Source organism: Xyrauchen texanus, chromosome 12 (assembly GCF_025860055.1).
Source record: "Xyrauchen texanus isolate HMW12.3.18 chromosome 12, RBS_HiC_50CHRs, whole genome shotgun sequence".
Taxonomy (NCBI): domain Eukaryota; kingdom Metazoa; phylum Chordata; class Actinopteri; order Cypriniformes; family Catostomidae; genus Xyrauchen; species Xyrauchen texanus.
In genome coordinates, this window is record NC_068287.1 from 23,903,108 (window position 1) to 23,920,906 (window position 17,799).

The following is a 17,799-nucleotide window of genomic DNA, read 5'->3' on the forward strand; positions in this document are numbered from 1 at the left end:
AAGGGTTTACCAACCATCAGTTCGGTTTGGCCTCAATTAAAGCATTGAAAGCTGTTCTTCCCCTGAATTTTGAAGACGCTGTACACAGTAATGTTTAGAATATTTTTCTCTTGTCTCTGAAAATATCTGTACTTTAAAATATTCTTCTGAACACTCATTTTAAGCAGAGGTTCAAGACCTAGGCAACAATGGCACATTGTGAATACATATAACCAGAAACTACAGAACTACTTTATTTTAAAGCGAAAGTACATCATGAGGCTCAGTGCAAGTACTCCACATTCATATGATCTAGATTTAACCAATGATATCAAAAGACAATTCGACAAAGAAAATATTTGTTGACAATTTTTTATTGTCGAGTTTAGATTACTAACATTTTATGTGTAAAGTTATGCCAAATTTTAATTAAATTAATTGCCATCAATTTAATTTTGTTTCCATTGCTATGCAACACCATTGATGCCAAAACAACTATAAAACGTCAATTTAAACAACTTTATGGCTCAAATAATACATAAGTTTTAACAGAAGAATTGATGTAAGTGCTTTTATAAAATTGGCCCCATTCACTTCCATTGTAAGTGCCTCACTGTAACTCAGATTTTTGTTTATAAAAAGAGGGGTGAGTCAAAATTATTTTTGGTGATAATAATCAACATTATGTCACAAATGCTGTCGACTGAGCCTTAACTTTTATTTGAAAGCAGAATACTCAGTTTAAATTTGCTAGGTCAATTTAGATTTGACAACACAATTAATCTAATTAACAAAAATTGACATTAACAAGAAAATAGTGTTATTAAATAAAATTAGATGTGTGTTGAGAAATGTCAAAATTCTTTGCAGCTAAATCATAAATTATCTATAATGTGTTACTTATGAATCTGTAGGAGAAAGTCTCTTAAAATTATATAATCACCTTTTAAACTATGAGAATTTTTTTATTTTTTTTCAAATTATATTTCATAAAGTGTCATAAAGATAATCTTTAAAACCATAAACTAGATTGCAGATGCTGTATTGGGAAGTTTGAAGTGCTGTGGGAAAACAATGGATGGTATTTGGTCATTCTCTTAATTTTCAAAACCAAAACAGACTTGTGTAAAACAGTGTGTGTAATTTTTTAGCCATCAGCATCACCAAACGGAATTGCAAAAATGTTGGGTGCATCTCAATCAGCTCCCTAGTTCAGTAGTCAGGGCACTGATCATGGGCTGTCTCAATTGCAAAATCGTTCCAATACACTGAAATGGTCAATCCCAAAATATTCCCAGAATGCACTGTAAAAACCAAGGAGCATCATTGCTCACTATGTTCCCTTACTGTAAATGTTGTCATGTCTTCTGAAGTCTTTCAAGTCATTAGAAGACGAGAACAAGTGTAAACCACAAATTAAAAGTCTTATTTTCTCTCTAAAAGAGATGTCGTTTATTAATACCAGCTGGGTTTTAATTCACAAGCTTGTGATTGTGTCACAGGTAATTGAGCTATAAGTGTCCCAATACTCAGTGGCAGTGGCGGCTGCTGGTCTTTCAAAGAGGGGAAGCTCATTTTCGGCCTACATTATAAACTTATTTACCCTATTTTTTGCACTAAATCAATCTTAGGTGTTGATCTGCCCTGCTGTTTAATTCAAATTTTTTCCTCGTAAGGAAGACTTTCAAATGGCTTCGCCAAAATCAGGTCGACAATATTAGCACCGTCTGCCATCGTGCGCAGTTTCACCCGTACGACGCTAGCCTAGCCTACTGTATGAATGAATGAACGAACGACAACGAACGAACGAAGCAGCTCTAAAACAAAAATATATTAAACTTGGTAAAACTGAAACAAGGAATGTGGTGTATAATTGTGTGAAATGTATTATGCAAATTGACTAGCACTTTCGCCAAACAAATATAAAGAAATAGGTTGCAGCAGTTTGTCTTTCGACTACACTTGAGAAATCCGCGATGGGACTGAGCGCGAAATAGCTTCAGTGACTTCTTATGGTACAGATTCGCTGTCAATCAAAAGGAGATGCAGTCTTTCGACAGATCCTCCAATCATCATGCGGAAGCCCGAGTCGGGCCAGCCCACTCCTCATTCACCCCCAGAGACGCTGAGCGTCCGTGGGCGGGACATAATCGCAGCATTTATCCAATGACCGTCTATTTTCGGAGCACTGAAAAAACTGTTCAGAGCAGCCCCATTGAAGTCAATGGACGCTCGGCTTCAACAGGGAAATGCACTGACGCTACGGGAATGTATGAGAAGTAAATCGAGTCAGCCGACCTGCTATATGTAATGTAGCTGATTCTGAACGAACTCGTCTTCGAGATGAACGTGTTCTAACGCATTTTTAGTCAATAAATTGTTTACACAATAGTACATATTTGACCATTATTTTTTTGACATTATAGGGGAAGCTGAGCTTCCCTTGCAGTCTTAAAGAAATCCCCACTGCTCAGTGGATGAACACTCTTCATGTGTCCAAATAAGAGTTCACAATACACTGATTCATGACATAGGGAGCTAGGGAGCTGATTGAGACTCACTCAGAGTCTCCTAAACACTACCCTTGTCTGTTTGGGCAGTGGTGGCTCAGCGGTTAAGGCTCTGGTGGGTTCAAGCCCCAGCACCACCAAGATCCTACTATTGGGCCCTTGACCCTATCTGCTCCAAGGGCACCCCAAAGAGCCAATGTTGCTATGTCAAGCAAACAAACAGTAAAATGTTTTGATAGCAAAATGGAGCCACATTGTTTACATGTTATTTTAACTTTGAAAAAATTAGATATCCCGATACTGGTATCCGAATCGGGTCAAATACCGCACTTATGTACTTGTGCTCGTGTTTCTAAAAATGCTCAGATACCAAAAATCAATACCATCTGATATATGAATCTAATTACGTAAGCATTCAGCAAACAAATTAAATCACATTATGTTCTACGGAGATTAAATTTAACAACAAAATTTTGATAATTTATTAAACAAGATTTAATGAGGTAAATATATAGTTTGAATGAGTGGCACTTTAAATGTGAGTTCTTGTTAATGTGTGGAGACAGTGTTTTGCTGACAAAAAGACACAAAGTGCTCATTACCTTTTAGAGATCCTTGGCTCATACACAGAAAACACCAACTTGAGCACTGCATGCCCTGTTTGTAGCAGATGACAGCAGGCAGAGGACTAATTAAATAATTTAATTAAATAGTAGCCTTTTGCGATTTAATAATCACTTTGAGTAATGTAGCAACCAGGTTTTCCAGAGTGAGGAACTATCGCCATTATGTCAGATCTCCTTTGTCATAACAACACAAGCACTTCAAAATAAATGCTCCGCCAAAATAAAAGCTCAATTTGATTAAGGGAAAGACAGAAATAAATCACTACCAAATAGCTATGTCATGTTTACTGTAATACTACAACTTATAATAATAAATCATTTGTAATTGTATTATATTTTAGCAATGTCTCACACCTGTGATACTCCAATGTTGTATTTTGAATTGTGCTATGAAGTTCTGTATACATTTGATTTGATCAATAAAATATAATACGTTGAAAATTAATCGTTATACTTTCATTTGAATAACATTTTAATTAATTTGTTTACTTAAACACCATTTTGATGATAACATTTAAATAAACTGTTATTACGGAATTCATAAAAAATAAAATAAAAAAATAAACAGGTAACGGACTCTGTATCAGAGAACAAAAAAGAAAATATCTATACTCGTACTCGATCAAAAAAAAAAAAAATGGTATCGTGACATCCCTAGAAAAAAATACAATCTTTACCTTATATAAACAGGAAAAAACCTGGATAACTCACTAAACACTAAATGACCATAAACATATTTCTTTAGAGATATCTGTTCAGGCTTAGTTATATTCTAAGTAGTCTCTGTCACATCCAATATATTCTAGTCCCCTCCACCCACAACCACTTCAGACACACACACACAAACCAGATGCAGGTTTACATTGAATATCTGTATTATAAATAGAACATATTACATCTTCTCTCATAAGTACATTGTGATGAGGAGGAGGGCATGGCCGGGCCGTGATGGAACATGGTCGGCAGAGAATCAGCTGATCAGTGGGACAGCGAGATAAGGGGCAGCTGGAGACGCCGGTTCGAGAGAGAGAGACACACCTGGCCTCGTTGCATGTGTGTCTGTTTTAAGTTAAGTTTCTGATTAAACTTTATGATGACTGTTCAGCCGGTTCCCGCCACCTCCTCATCACATACATCAACAAGTTATAACTTGAATGGTTTATCTATTGTCTCTTCCAGTATCTATATGTTTACAGTGTCTGAGACCTCACACCTTCGACATCTTTTTTTCCCTAGAGCTGAACTTAGTGGTCCCCTTATCAGCCTGACACACAAACTGTTTGGCAGGCAGTTAAGCAGGCACTCTGTACCTTTAAAGCTGTGACATTTTCCATTAAGATCACCTGGCCCTCACACCACACTCCACTGTGTCAACTGATATGCCTTTTATTTCTATTTTTTATAATTGTCCAGTCGATACACCTCTTAAATTTCTATGGAGTGAATGGGTCTCAGACAGCATTGTGGGATAGCACTACCAAGTAGCCACACAGTATAAAATGAAGGCTAGTGACACTGAGCCCAATCAAAACACTGCAACTATTCACCTCACAGAGACAGCACCGCTACACACACAGCACTAGAGAGGTTAGGATCTGTACAAGAGCAGGCAGAACAGATCAAATTGGTTCCGCTTATTCAGGAAAGAGACAAGGCTATCAATTTATGAGTATCATTCTAATTTCAAAGTCATTTTCATTAGAGGCTTCATCAGCGAGTGTATCTTTGAAACATATTGTATTGAACATGAATATGTTTACATACTAAAAATAAAAAGATAAAGAAAATGAGCTAACAAAGTAAAAAATAAATAAATAGATAAGAAGCCATTAACATGAATTGTGCTGTCTTTAAAATGAATGAGTAGGTAGATGTTTCAGAAAGTGCTTAGTTACATTACATACACAACACAAAAGCCTATGACTCATCAGTGCACATAGGCGGTGGACTCAAATCACATTGCTATAATATAAGACTGATCTAGACCAAGCGTTCAGAAATGCCAGTATGGTTTTTCTGTGATTGAACACCAGTCTTTCTGCCTGAATGATAGATACACCCAAAAGTATTGTGCCTAGAGGATAAACAAACTATTGCAATCATGCAAATTAAGCATTTGAAATCACAGGGAATAAAAACCTGCCGATGCTGAAGTGCCTTTTGGAAAATGGCACATTGTGTTCCCTTCAAGGTGCATAGATACACAGTTATGTACTATTTGAATTCTGTATTGCAAGACAGTGTTGACTGCATTGGATCTATTCAGCTGTTTCTAATCCTTGTCCTCAAGGATTCTGAAATATGAACCAGTAGCTTTACATATCTCCACTCTCCCAAAATCCAGTGATATGAATCCTTCCTGAAATAAATTCTTATGAATGATAATGACACACTTTGCAACCATATTGAAATTTTTTATATTTGTTTCCTCTCCCTGAATGCCACAGCAATGTGCCAGGATTGCAGCAGTTAACATGGGCTGCATAGGAGCCCCTGCTCAAGTCATGTGTGGGAGGTAATAATATTTTGGTCTAATGGGTTTAAGCCAGTGAATTAAACATTAGCTCAGTAAAGCGCGCTCAAATAGAGACCAAACAGGGGGAAAATAATGAACTGCAAATAAATTATTGAAGGCGGCATTGTTGTTTTCAAATTGCTCACTTGGGGTTTGTCATGTTTGTTCCTCATTTGTTGCAAAGGCTTTGCTTACCATTGTATAAACACCAACACAAAATACAATCTAGCTAAGCAGAGGGCAACCAGCTCCCTTGAAAGTGTGAAAACCAGGAAGAGGGAAACAATTTTGTGGAACGCTAAAGTGGTTGGGATTTCAACAGATTTGCAGAATTATGACCCTTTGGAAATGTGTCCGAATACTGAACAGTCAGTGGTGTAGATTTGTAGATTAGATCTACGCCGCTGCGCACAGCTATACTGAGATGGTCCACCTGAGCCTTTGGTAAAATCATGTTACAGTAATATGAGTAAGCTTTCACACCCCTGAGCATACATGTCACACACATACAGGCAGACAGAGAGATACATGGCCAGCAGTCTCCAATATGTTTGCTCTTTTATCCCTGATTAGGATCCACATACTCCGGGTTGGTGTAGGAGAAACCCAGGAACTCGTCCTGGTCTAGATTCATGATAAACAGCTTGTCGGTGGGAGTGAGCTCCAAAGCCATTTTAGTGAATTCCCGGTCAAAATTGCAGGTATCTCGATTGTTTCGCTAGAGAAAGAGAAGGGAAAGAGGGGTCAGTTGCATTTTCTTTAAACGTGGACAGTGCTGCAGTAGTTATGTATCACTTACATATATCTCCAATGTCCTTAGATCTTAAAGGAATAGTTAACAGAATAATTAAAAGTTTGTTATAATTTACTCTCCCTCATGTTATTCCAAATGCACCCTAAAAAATCATCAAAGTGGTCTATAAAACTCATGCACTCATGTTCCAAGTGTTCTGAAGCCATACAATAGCAGCTTTGCATGAGTAACAGACCGTAATTTAACTCGTTATTCACTGAAAATATCGACATACTGTCTAGATCTAATGGGAGAAATAGCGGTGTCTGTTTTGTGAACAAATTATTATTTTGAGTCAGATCATTTTTAAGTCTATTGATCTGGTTCACAAAACTGGTCTGAACAATTCACTCACAAATCTCACTTTGTAGTGCTGGAGAGTAAGATTATCAGTGAACAACAATAGCTTTGGTCTTACACAAAGCTATTGTATAGCTTTAGAAGAATATGAATATAGCGCACAAGTTGTATGGACTACTTTAACTACTACAGTCTCCATTTGTTATGTTTGCATGGAAAAGAGCAACCAATCCATAAAAAATAATACAGGTTTGGAACCACATAAGTGAAAGTAAATAATGACATGAGTGAACTATTTCTTTAAGAGACTGTGAAACTTTTAACTTCAAAATTATGCTGATGAAAAATACACTCTGGGCGGAAACACCAGGTGTGTAAGAAGCCAAAGACAACTGTGTTGAGTAGAAGAAGGGATCCAACTTCAGGAGAAGAGACCATCACACACTAGCACTTTCAAAGGCACCCAGGCCACTGATGAACCTCATAACTTACTGCCACTCCTCATCCAGCTGCTGTGGGAGATGCTGTGCTGGTGCATTGATACTCTGTGCAGTACCATTTCTTTTATGAGACGCTAAAGCGTAGGCACAGCTGCCCTTCCTCTTTCACTATAAACCCCTCTGTCTCTGCCTCTCTCTGTGAGAAGAGTCAAAATGAATGGGGCAGACGGTTTGGTAGGCCCACAGGCCTGTTCTTACTGGGAGAACTCCTCTCCACTGTGCTACTGCTGCTGTGGCCTTGTGTGCCAGTGTGCCTGAGGGAAGAGCCAGCCTGGCTCACAGGACACACACACACACACACACACACACACACACACACACTCAAACAAACTGAGTGGGAGGACAGAGAGGGAAAGGGATAGAGCAGAGAGAGAGAGAGAGAGAGAGAGAGAGAGAGAGAGAGAGAGAGAGAGATAGTGAAAGAAAGAGAATTGGTAAATTACAACATTCTCGTTAATTGAAATACTGAAAAACTAACTTAATAGAGCGCAGCAGCACCCGCCCACTTCCTGGTTCCGGAAGTATTTTTCTCATTAATTTTTTTCCATAGAGATTTCATAAAACCCTTCATAAAAGACTTCTAAGCTAAGATACAAATCATCAAGCTTAGAGGTAAAGCAAAAAGTACATTAGCACATTTAATGAGGATATTAACTAGATCCCGTGAAGAAATATATAAAACTATTAATTCAAAGTTGTTGATAATAAGTATAGAACAACCTTATTTACAATAGGCCCTCTATTGCAAAGTATTCAAATACAAATTTTATTACATAAAATACATAATACATAAAGTAGATAACTGTATCTATGCACCTTACAGCTTATTATCAATATATTTTCTATATATATAATTCTCAACATCTCATGGAATTCGGTGGTTGCTGCAGGGCTTTTTGCATGGTTTTTGATTCTCTGATTGGTGGATTTTGCCCCTCAGGATCATGAGTAGTGGTTCTTCACCATTAATTCAGCAATTTAAAGCTGAAGAATGTAACTTTTTCAGTGTTACAATACTTTCTTCTATCCCAGCTTAATATGCAGAGACAACTATTAGTAAGACATTCATAGGTTCATTTTCTTTAAAATGGTAAAAACCGTCTCTGTGGCATTTTTGTTCTGAGCGACCCACTTAAACCCGCCCCAACAACGTTACTCAACTAATGGAGTGAGTTGGGGGCGGGACTATCTGATGGTTTCAACAACATCAGACAAGGGGTGTATTCAGAAAGCTGTTTAGAGAACATTGTTTATTTTTTCAGTTCAGTTCGGTGTGCAAATGTCACAGAAGCATACCATCGATTTACAACCTCGGAACTCACAGTAGGTCTGTCTTTATAGGTTTATAAGTTATGGATATCAAATCAATTCACCTATGGAGAACATTAAAGGATTTTTACTTCCGGAACCAGACTGTTGCGCTATTTTGGAAAAACTGAAGCTAAACCAAAGTCTCCAAAAATATATAAAATGAATACAAATGAAGAATTTTAGATGTTGATACACAGTACATATATTAAACCAATTTGAAACCTTTACAACCAGCCTTCATTAACCATTAAAATGCTACTAGATAGTGATACATTTAGACGGCCTTGAGAAATGTAATGCCTTTAAACATATTTAAATGAAATCAGTTCACGAATTGACCTTGGCCATCCTAAAAAACTAAAACTGTCTTAGAAAAACAAAAACTAAAAAACATTGAAACTACAAATCAGAGTGAAAACTTGAAAAACATTTTTTTAAAGAACTACTGGAAAATAAAATGGAAATAAAAAGTAAATTACCCAGGGTCAGAGTCAGCCAGAGAGGTAAAGTGAGGGACTGAGAGATTGTGACAGAAGGTGTGAGAGAGTGAGAGAAGGAGAGGGAGTGAGAAAGAAACAGAGGGAGAGAGTAGGGGAGTGGGGCTTCTCTGGGGCTAGACATTGTTAATGCACTGCTTGGCAATGTAAATCCATAAAGGCAAAGGAAACTGTACTGTGGGGGGAGGGGCTGCACTCAATATGCTAAGCATCAGTGAAGCAAGAAGCTACAGCTATGCAAATATTTTGAATCTTACAGATACACAAACATATACACAAGTGCTAAGCTGTAGCCTAAATGTTGTCCTGAAAAAATGTGTTTGATAAGCAGTAGTGAGTTGTCATTTCAAATTATTTTAGAGAAAAAAAAAATGATTCTTGAGTGAACATCAATACGTTACTAAATTCAGTTAGGTCAATGCTTAAGAAACCAACAGAACCACAGAGAATTATCATGGAGGCACAATACGAGTCATAACCTTCCTCACAATTAATCATAGACTATTGGACATTCGCTCATAATAATAATAATAACAATAATAATTATAATATAAATTGTATATGCCAAAAAAGAAGTCTTTAAAGCATAATGTAAACAGTGTGGTTTAAAGACAATAAACCAAGAATGGTGATCTATTTTTTCAGGATTCTTATGTTTGTACAAAATGCCAACATGTTCAAGACAATGAACATTGCATATTGAAGATAGTTCACCCAAAAATCTCAATTTTGTCATCATTTACTCTCATGTTGTTCTAAACCCATATGACAGTCTCGGTCACCATTTTCTTTCATTATATGGAAAAAAGATGCAATGACTGTAAATGTTTACTGAGACTAACATATTACCTTACACCTTGTGTGCCCCACAGAAGAAAGAAAATCATATGGGTTTGATTTACACACGAGGGTGTATAAATGTTGACAGAATTTTTATTTTTGGGATTACCTATAACCTTATAAAATGACAAAGAACAGTGACAAGAGGCTTTCAGGTGAGGATGACAGAAAGAGGGATGAGAGTGCCATCAAAGCACAGCAAGAAACATTTACAAACAACCAGGAGCACAGATGCAGAGAAGACATATCACTCCATATATTGGTATGCAGATCACATCAAACTAGAGAAGAACTGGAAGAGAGAGAGAGAGAGGGTCCTGAGGAGCATTTGAAATCTCCTGGCACTCGGCACATGGAAAAAACAACTACAGAGAGGAAGAACAGCAAGGACAGGAAAGATATATATGATACAACAACATAAGCACACTTCCTACCTTATGTCCATTAGCTGGTTCAAGAGCACCACAGCACAGCGAAGCACACAGCGATGGCCACTAGATTACATGGGCTTTCAAGAGCCAAGCTGCTTAAAGGAAAATGGCACTGGGCATTGGCATGGAAAACTCAGAATTATTGGGTGAAGGCAGGTTTGGGTCTAAATGTTAATGCTAGTTTTACATTTTTGCAATTAGCAAAGTTAATTTGATATTTAATTAATTAAAAATATACAGTGGCCCCAAAAAGTATTTGGGTACTTAATAGATAGTTCACTTTTTACTTACCTCATGCCATTACAGATGTGTATGACTTTCTTTTGCAGAACACAAATTAAGATTTTTGGAAAAAATATCTCAGCTCTGTTGGTCCTTACAATGCAAGTGAATGGAGACCAGACATTTGAAGCTCCAAATATTGCACAAAGGCAGCATAAAAGTAATCAAAATATAAGACAACAGAGAGATTAAAGTCAAAAGGCTAAATATATGTCTTCAGAACCAATATAGGTGTGATAGAGAATCAGATCCATATTTAAGTCCTTTTTAACTATAAATAGCCACTTTCACATTTTTGAAACACCTTTACCAGTCCTTTTATACTATAAATCTCCACTTTCACATTTTGAAAGTGAAAGTGGAGCTTTATAGTCAAAAAGGACTTAAATATTGATCTGTTTCCCACCCACACTTGTCATGCGATTCTGAAGATAAGCTTAAACCACTGGATTTTATGGATTACTTTTATGTGGCATTTATTGGTCCACTGTCAGGACCAACTGAGCAGAGATACTTTTCTAAAAAATCTTCTTTTTTTTTGTTCTGCATAAGAAAGTCATACACATCTGGGATGGCATGAGGGTGAGTAAATGATGAGAGAATTTTCATTTTGGGGTGAACTATCCCATTTAGGGACAAAAAAAATGTTTGAATAAAAAAAAAAAGATAAAGTAAGAAATAATGCACAAACACATCTTTCAAGAAAAACAATTCACTCAAAATAACATTTTGGTAGGTTTAAAATGATAGAAATAGAAATATTGTGCAAAAAATTTGTGAAACATGTCCATATCAGAATCACAATCAGAATGAGCTTTATTACTAATCTCACATACACAAGGATGTTTTTTTGGTGATTGGAGAAACAAGAGCACACAGAACATTACAGTGAGACACAGAATATAAAACAAGGTAAGAGTATAAACAGACATACAAATAATAGAACATATAACAGAATGGGGGGAATCATCTCAACTCTTTTGAGCATGTTCAGCTAAAGTTTGTTTTGACCACAACAGACAGCCTGCTGATTAACCTCCTCCATCTGTATACACTCGTCACCGTCGCAGGATATGGCCAATGACCATGGTGTCATCTGCAAACTTCAGAGGCTTGATGGTGGGGTCCTTTGCAGTGCAGTCATTCGTGTACAGGGAGAAGAGCAGTGGAGAGAGAACGCATCCTTGAGGAGCACCAGTGCTAATAATGAGGGTCCCGGATGCAAGTTTCTCTAGTCTCACTAGCTGCTGCCTATCTGTCAGAAAACTGGTGAACGATCGACAGATTGGGGTGGGCACAGAGAGCTGGGTCAGTTTGGTTGGGAGAAGATCAGGCATAATGATGACATCATTTCAGTTGAAGACTGAAATGAAGTCCACAAATAGGATCCTTGCAAAAGTCCCAGGTCTGTTGAGGTGTTGCTGGATATAATGCAATCCAATATTGACAGCATCATCCTCAGACCTGTTTGCTCGGTAAGCAAACTGAAGGGGGTCCAGTGATGTCCTCCAGGTAGGCCCAAACCAGTCTCTCAAACTACTTCATGGCCTCAGATGTAAGAGCGACAGGCCAGTAGTCATTAAGTCCTGTAATTTTGTTTTTGTGGGACCAGAATGATGGTGGAGCATTTGAAGCAGCAGGGAACTTCAGCTCCAGTGATCTATCAAAGATCTGTGTGAAGATGGGGGCCAGTTGGTAATAGCAGAATTTGACAGGCAGGTGAGACACTGTCTGGGCATATAATAATGTGATGTACTTCACCTGGTTACTCTGCTGGGACACCTATGTGATCTCGAGGGTAACTGCCTTCATACATGCACTAAAAATGACCTTGATACTAGCTATAATTAATTTAGTGTTGCTTGTAAACACCTTTACCAGTTTTCTTAGTGGATAATTATATGAATATAAGTATTGTGCCCTTGCCTGTTCACAGCTTGACACTAAAAGCGGAGAATAACTCAATTATTTGACTAAACGTGGTTTTCTTGCTTTGAGTTATCAGCGTACTGGTGTGCATGTAAACAGGCTCATTGAAAAAGGGCAAAGAGAAGTTAAATGCTCCAGTATCAGTTGTTTTCAGATGCCAGTTGGTTTGATATTTTGTATCTATTGTAATGACATTCAAACATTTTAAACTTTTGACATAAAGTGTCCAAAAATGTCCAAATACTTTTAGGGCCACTGTGTGTATAGTATAAAATTATTAAAGTATGGAAAAAGAACACTATAAATAAGAACAAAGAAAAGGTTATTGCAAGAAATTTGTCCACTATTTCATGTGAGATAAGACATATAAGATCTATAAGATATGTATTATGTATACAATGATCGTAAAGGTGCTAAACTTGGTTTTTAAAATAAGCATAGCGCATACAGTTGAAGTCAGAAGTTTACATACACTTAGGTTGAAGTCATTAACATTGAACATTGTGGACCTTCACAAGTCTGGTACATCCTTAGGAGCAATTTCCAAATGCCTGAAGGTATCACATTCATCTGTACAAACAATAATATGCAAGTATAAACACCATGGGACCACACAGCCATCACATCGCTCAGGAAGGAGACTCCAAGAGATGAACGCAGTTTGGTGCGAAAAGTGCAAATCAATCCCAGAACAACAAAGGATCTTGCGAAAATGCTGGAGGAAACAGGTAGACAAGTATCTACATCCACAGTAAAACGAGTCCTATATTGACATAACCTTAAAGTCTGCTCAGCAAGGAAGAATCACTGCTCCAAAACATAAAAAAGCCAGACAACAGTTTGCAAGTCCACATGGGGACAAAGATCTTACTTTTGGAGAAATGTCCTCCGGTCTGATGAAACAAAAATGTAACTGTTTGGCCATAATGACCATCGTTATGTTTGGAGGAAAATGGGTGAGGCTTACAAGCAGAAGAACACCATCCCTACCGTGAAGCATGGGGGTGGCAGCATCATGTTGTCAGGTGCTTTGCTGCAGGAGGGACTGGTGCACTTCACAAAATAGATGGCATCATGAGGAAGGAAAATTATGTGGATCTATTGAAGCAACATCTCAAGACATCAGCCAGGAAGTTAAAGCTCGGTCACAAATGGGTCTTCCAAATGGACAATGACCCCAAGCATACCTCTAAAGTTGTGGCAAAATAGACTGGAGTTGCCATCACAAAGCCCTGACCTCAATCCAATAGAAAAAGCATGTTTAATCAAAGAGGCCTACAAACCAGTTACACCAGTTCTGTCTGGAGGAATGGGCCAAAATTCCAGCAACTTATTGCAAAATGCTTGTGGAAGGCTACCCAAAACATTTGACCCAAATTAAACAATTTAAAGGCAATATTACCAAATACTAACAAAGTGTATGTAACGTCTTTGTGATGAAAGAAATATAAGCTGAAATAAATCATCCTTGCTATTATTATTGTGACATTTCACATTCTTAAAATATAGTGATCCTAACCGACCCAAGACAGAGAATGTTTTCTATGATTAAATGTCAGGAATTGTGAAAAACAGAGTTAATTGTTTTTGGTTAAGGTGTAAACTTATGACTTCAACTGTATATCCACAGTTTGTTGTCTATAATGACTCAACACTAAATTGGCAAATAGTACTTCAGGGTATGTTGGCATGAGTGTAGTGCTAACGGGTACTAGGAACAGAAAAATGGTGGAATAAAACATTAACATTAGAATAGAACAGATCAAAGAGCGTTAAAAGATCCAGCAACATATTTGTCATTGTGAAGCGTCACTAAATGATAAATGTCACTAATTAGAGATGAGTGATGGTCCAAAATGATCTCAGTTGACAGGAATATCCATGCAAGCTTGCCATGCTGATGCAGGCCAGTGCCATTCTGTGTTGATTAGATACAGGTCTGTTTGACAAAATGAGATTAGCATGGGCACAATGAGCACTTCAGTTATAATATTCATAAGTGTGATGCATGTGGAGGTAAGATAGCTTGGTGGATAAGACACATGACAGCAGAACAAGTGGTTTGAAGGGATAGTTCGCACAACAATGAAAATTAACATTATTTATTCACTCTCATGTGCCAAATACATTTTAATTTCTCATCAGTCACCATTCACTTTCATTGTATGGAGAAAAAACAGTGATGTTTGGCCATGACTGGCGCAAACATTCTTCTGAACATCTTAGGCCTATTTAGTTTTCCATGGAAGAAATAAAGGTCATCCAGTTTTGGAACAACATGAGCAGGAGTAAATGATGACAGTTCTCATTTATGCGGAACAGTCGCTTTAATGCAATTACAGATAATCTCTACCACAGCAGAACCTATCAGAATGTATAGCCAATGGTTCCATACAGACATATTGCAAAGATATGTGTTCGAGATGCATGCCCAAAAACTCTTAACAAGAATAAAGAGCTCTTTAGGGAGAGAAAATAGGAGAGACACCTCCCTTTGAATCCAAGGTGCTCAATTTGCCAGGCTTTAATTCCAATCGTGATTCTGTAATTTCGAGCGATATGCACAACTTTCTATAAAGGAGCGGATTAGCGGCGAGCTGGTGTCAGCGCGAGAACAGAACAGCGGTATCAAACGCTGACCTGTTTTCAGATGATAAACCGCACACACTTTGTGCTAACCGACTCATTTAATTTGAGGCTGCGATTTTCAGAATTAATTAACGCTCTTGTTTGGAACGGCAGACTCAACTGTATATATTGCAGATATGTGAAAACAACAATGGAATGAACATCGAAACAGAACTGAACGATATCGCAAAATCCTACACCTGTTTTGATGGCGGTAAAGCGAGCAAGGATTCGGCGGGAAAAATGACAACAGTAGATTTGGTAGCCTTACATGTGAAGATAAGCTATAATCAAGCCTATCGGGTTCAACATATACATTATTTAACACAACGAGTGTAAATGTGGCAGTTTTTGTATTGCATTTGAAGAAGCATTCCATCAAGTATTCGCAAAAAAACGTTGTAAATTGTCTCTCCGGTTTTTACGAAATATGCAGAGCTTAGCGTGGGCACGTGCTGCACGCCGTCCAAGTTGGTTTTATACGGCAATGCTCTGAGCAAATTGACAAGGAACTCTCTGCCAAGCACTTCAGAAACGCACACAAATAATGCTTTATATGATTACATAAAATGGCTCACATACACATTGGGATCTCAGAATAGAAAGCCTTTGTGTTTCCAGAGTTTCAGTTTAACAGGTGCACTGTAATTTCAAGTTATGCACACTCAAAATTGCAACGAGGGAAACAAAGCAAAACCAAACAAAGGCTATATTGATGTTACAGATTTATTTCAACGTATACTCTTTTTTTTAAATTTTTTATTTTTATAGATATACTTTGGCACAAAAAGCATTGAAGATGTTTGAAACAAAGCACACACAGAGGTCAAGAGCACTTGCTAAAACACTAGGCTAATCTATGCAGAACTATGGAATCACAGTTGTCAGTAAATCATGCACAAAGCTTTTTCAGTAGTATATGCACACCACAGAATGCATAACTGAACTGGTATAGACAACACAGAAATGTCACGTTAAGTTGCCTATATATACTTTTTATTTCCCTTTCAATCGATCTACATTTTTAGCCAAAAATACTGACCACAAACAATTCACAAAATTTAAAAAGATTTGACACAATTTATACAAGTATTTGCTTGCATTATTTTAAGACAGTTAAAAAATATATCAAAGCCCTACACTGAGCTGCTCATTTTTTTTTTTTGTTGGCAGAAATGAGAAATGCTTCTAACATAACATACTGTAGGCCTACTGATATTAAACCCCTTACTTTTTGTTTTGTTTTAATAAAAAGTATCATATTTAGACAAAAGCCTGACTGTTTCCTACAATATATCTGGAAACCTCCTCATGTGAGAAGCCAATTTTGAGAGGTTATCCCTTCCCTGAAATCCTATGATGAAGATATGATATGAAGCTCCAGTGGTTTCCATTAAAAGCCACTGGCCAGTAGTCAGCACGGATAACTCTGCTGAGGAAACTCTGTTGTCTGAGAGGATCTGAAACATTTCTACAGATGTGTGGCTCTTGTGGCTTTTCCAGTTCCATTTAGTGGTACGGTTTCTGTTCATCACAGGGATTTTGCTGCTGTTATTGCTGACATGAACAGTGTTTGTGCTTCTAAACCTACTGTCATAATCTGACCCATTAGCTAAACCTGAGTCACGCACTGGCAGAGCCATGCACACTAAATCAGGGCACCCTAACACTAACCAGCCCTGTTGTAGACCCAATGAAAGGATACATGTAGTTCACCCAAAAATTAAAATAAATGTTCCATTATTTAGCCTCATGTCATTTTAAACTGATATCATTTTCTTTTATCTGCAGAACACAAGTGGAGATATTTTAATAAATATCATGTTAGTTGATTTTCATACAAAAGCAGCTGATTAGGGATGGGACCAGTAAGAAATTTAATGATTCCAGTTCTGATTCCCATTCCTTTTAACGATTATAAGTACTTAAGAGGAAAAATTATTTGGAAATAAGAAATGCAATTCTTAATGCAATAATTGCCCTTAGCTGATGAGAAAATTATAAGATCATTTCAGATTGCTACAGAGCAGATATAACAAATCAGAAACAAATTTTATACAATTCTTGTAAAAGGCATGTTTAGATATTTTTAAGAGGCATAAAATAAATCCAGTATGGATTACTAACAACCAGTTAGTAACTGCACTGCCTGACTTAAGTCTTACAGGTCTGAAGTACAACATTAAATGTACACAATAACAGTTCCAAAGACAGTCATGTTATGTAGTGTAATGTTGTATTTCATGCTTGTGAGGCTCCCGCAGTTCTTTGCAGTTTTGATGCCCCAGGTCGCAAGAGGTTGCGTTTAAGCGGAAACTCCTTTTGTTTTATCTAAATACATGTCTGCCACAGCAATAGTAACAACAGAACACAACACAGCTATACACAATCCAGAGAACAGAACTTACAAAATATGCCTTTTATAGCAGAGTTTGTAGACGAAGAATAGATGCATTTCTATGCCCAGCCTAAATGACACATGATAAAAGGTAAATTCAATGTTAAACAGGGTTTGTGTCCTAACCAGCTGCGAAGAACGACGGGACATTCTGTCGATCGTTTGGTTTCTATTAGGGCACCTACACACTAGAGTTTACGCTGCTTCATAGAATGCTGCAAATGCATCGATTGAAATGGGTATGGTGCATCAGAAGCACA

At 37.4% G+C, this 17,799-nt stretch overlaps 1 protein-coding gene across 1 annotated transcript in view; it reads right to left on the bottom strand.

Moving 5' to 3' along the window:
• Positions 1-3,691: 3,691 nt before the first annotated feature.
• The window catches only part of LOC127653093 (protein kinase C beta type), a 231,503-nt gene continuing 217,395 nt past the window's right edge, over positions 3,692-17,799 (bottom strand). Inside the window, exon 17 of the mRNA XM_052139605.1 lies at positions 3,692-6,348. Coding sequence (XP_051995565.1) covers positions 6,190-6,348 — 159 coding nt within the window. The 3' untranslated portion in view covers positions 3,692-6,189. The remainder of the gene's footprint in view (positions 6,349-17,799) is intronic.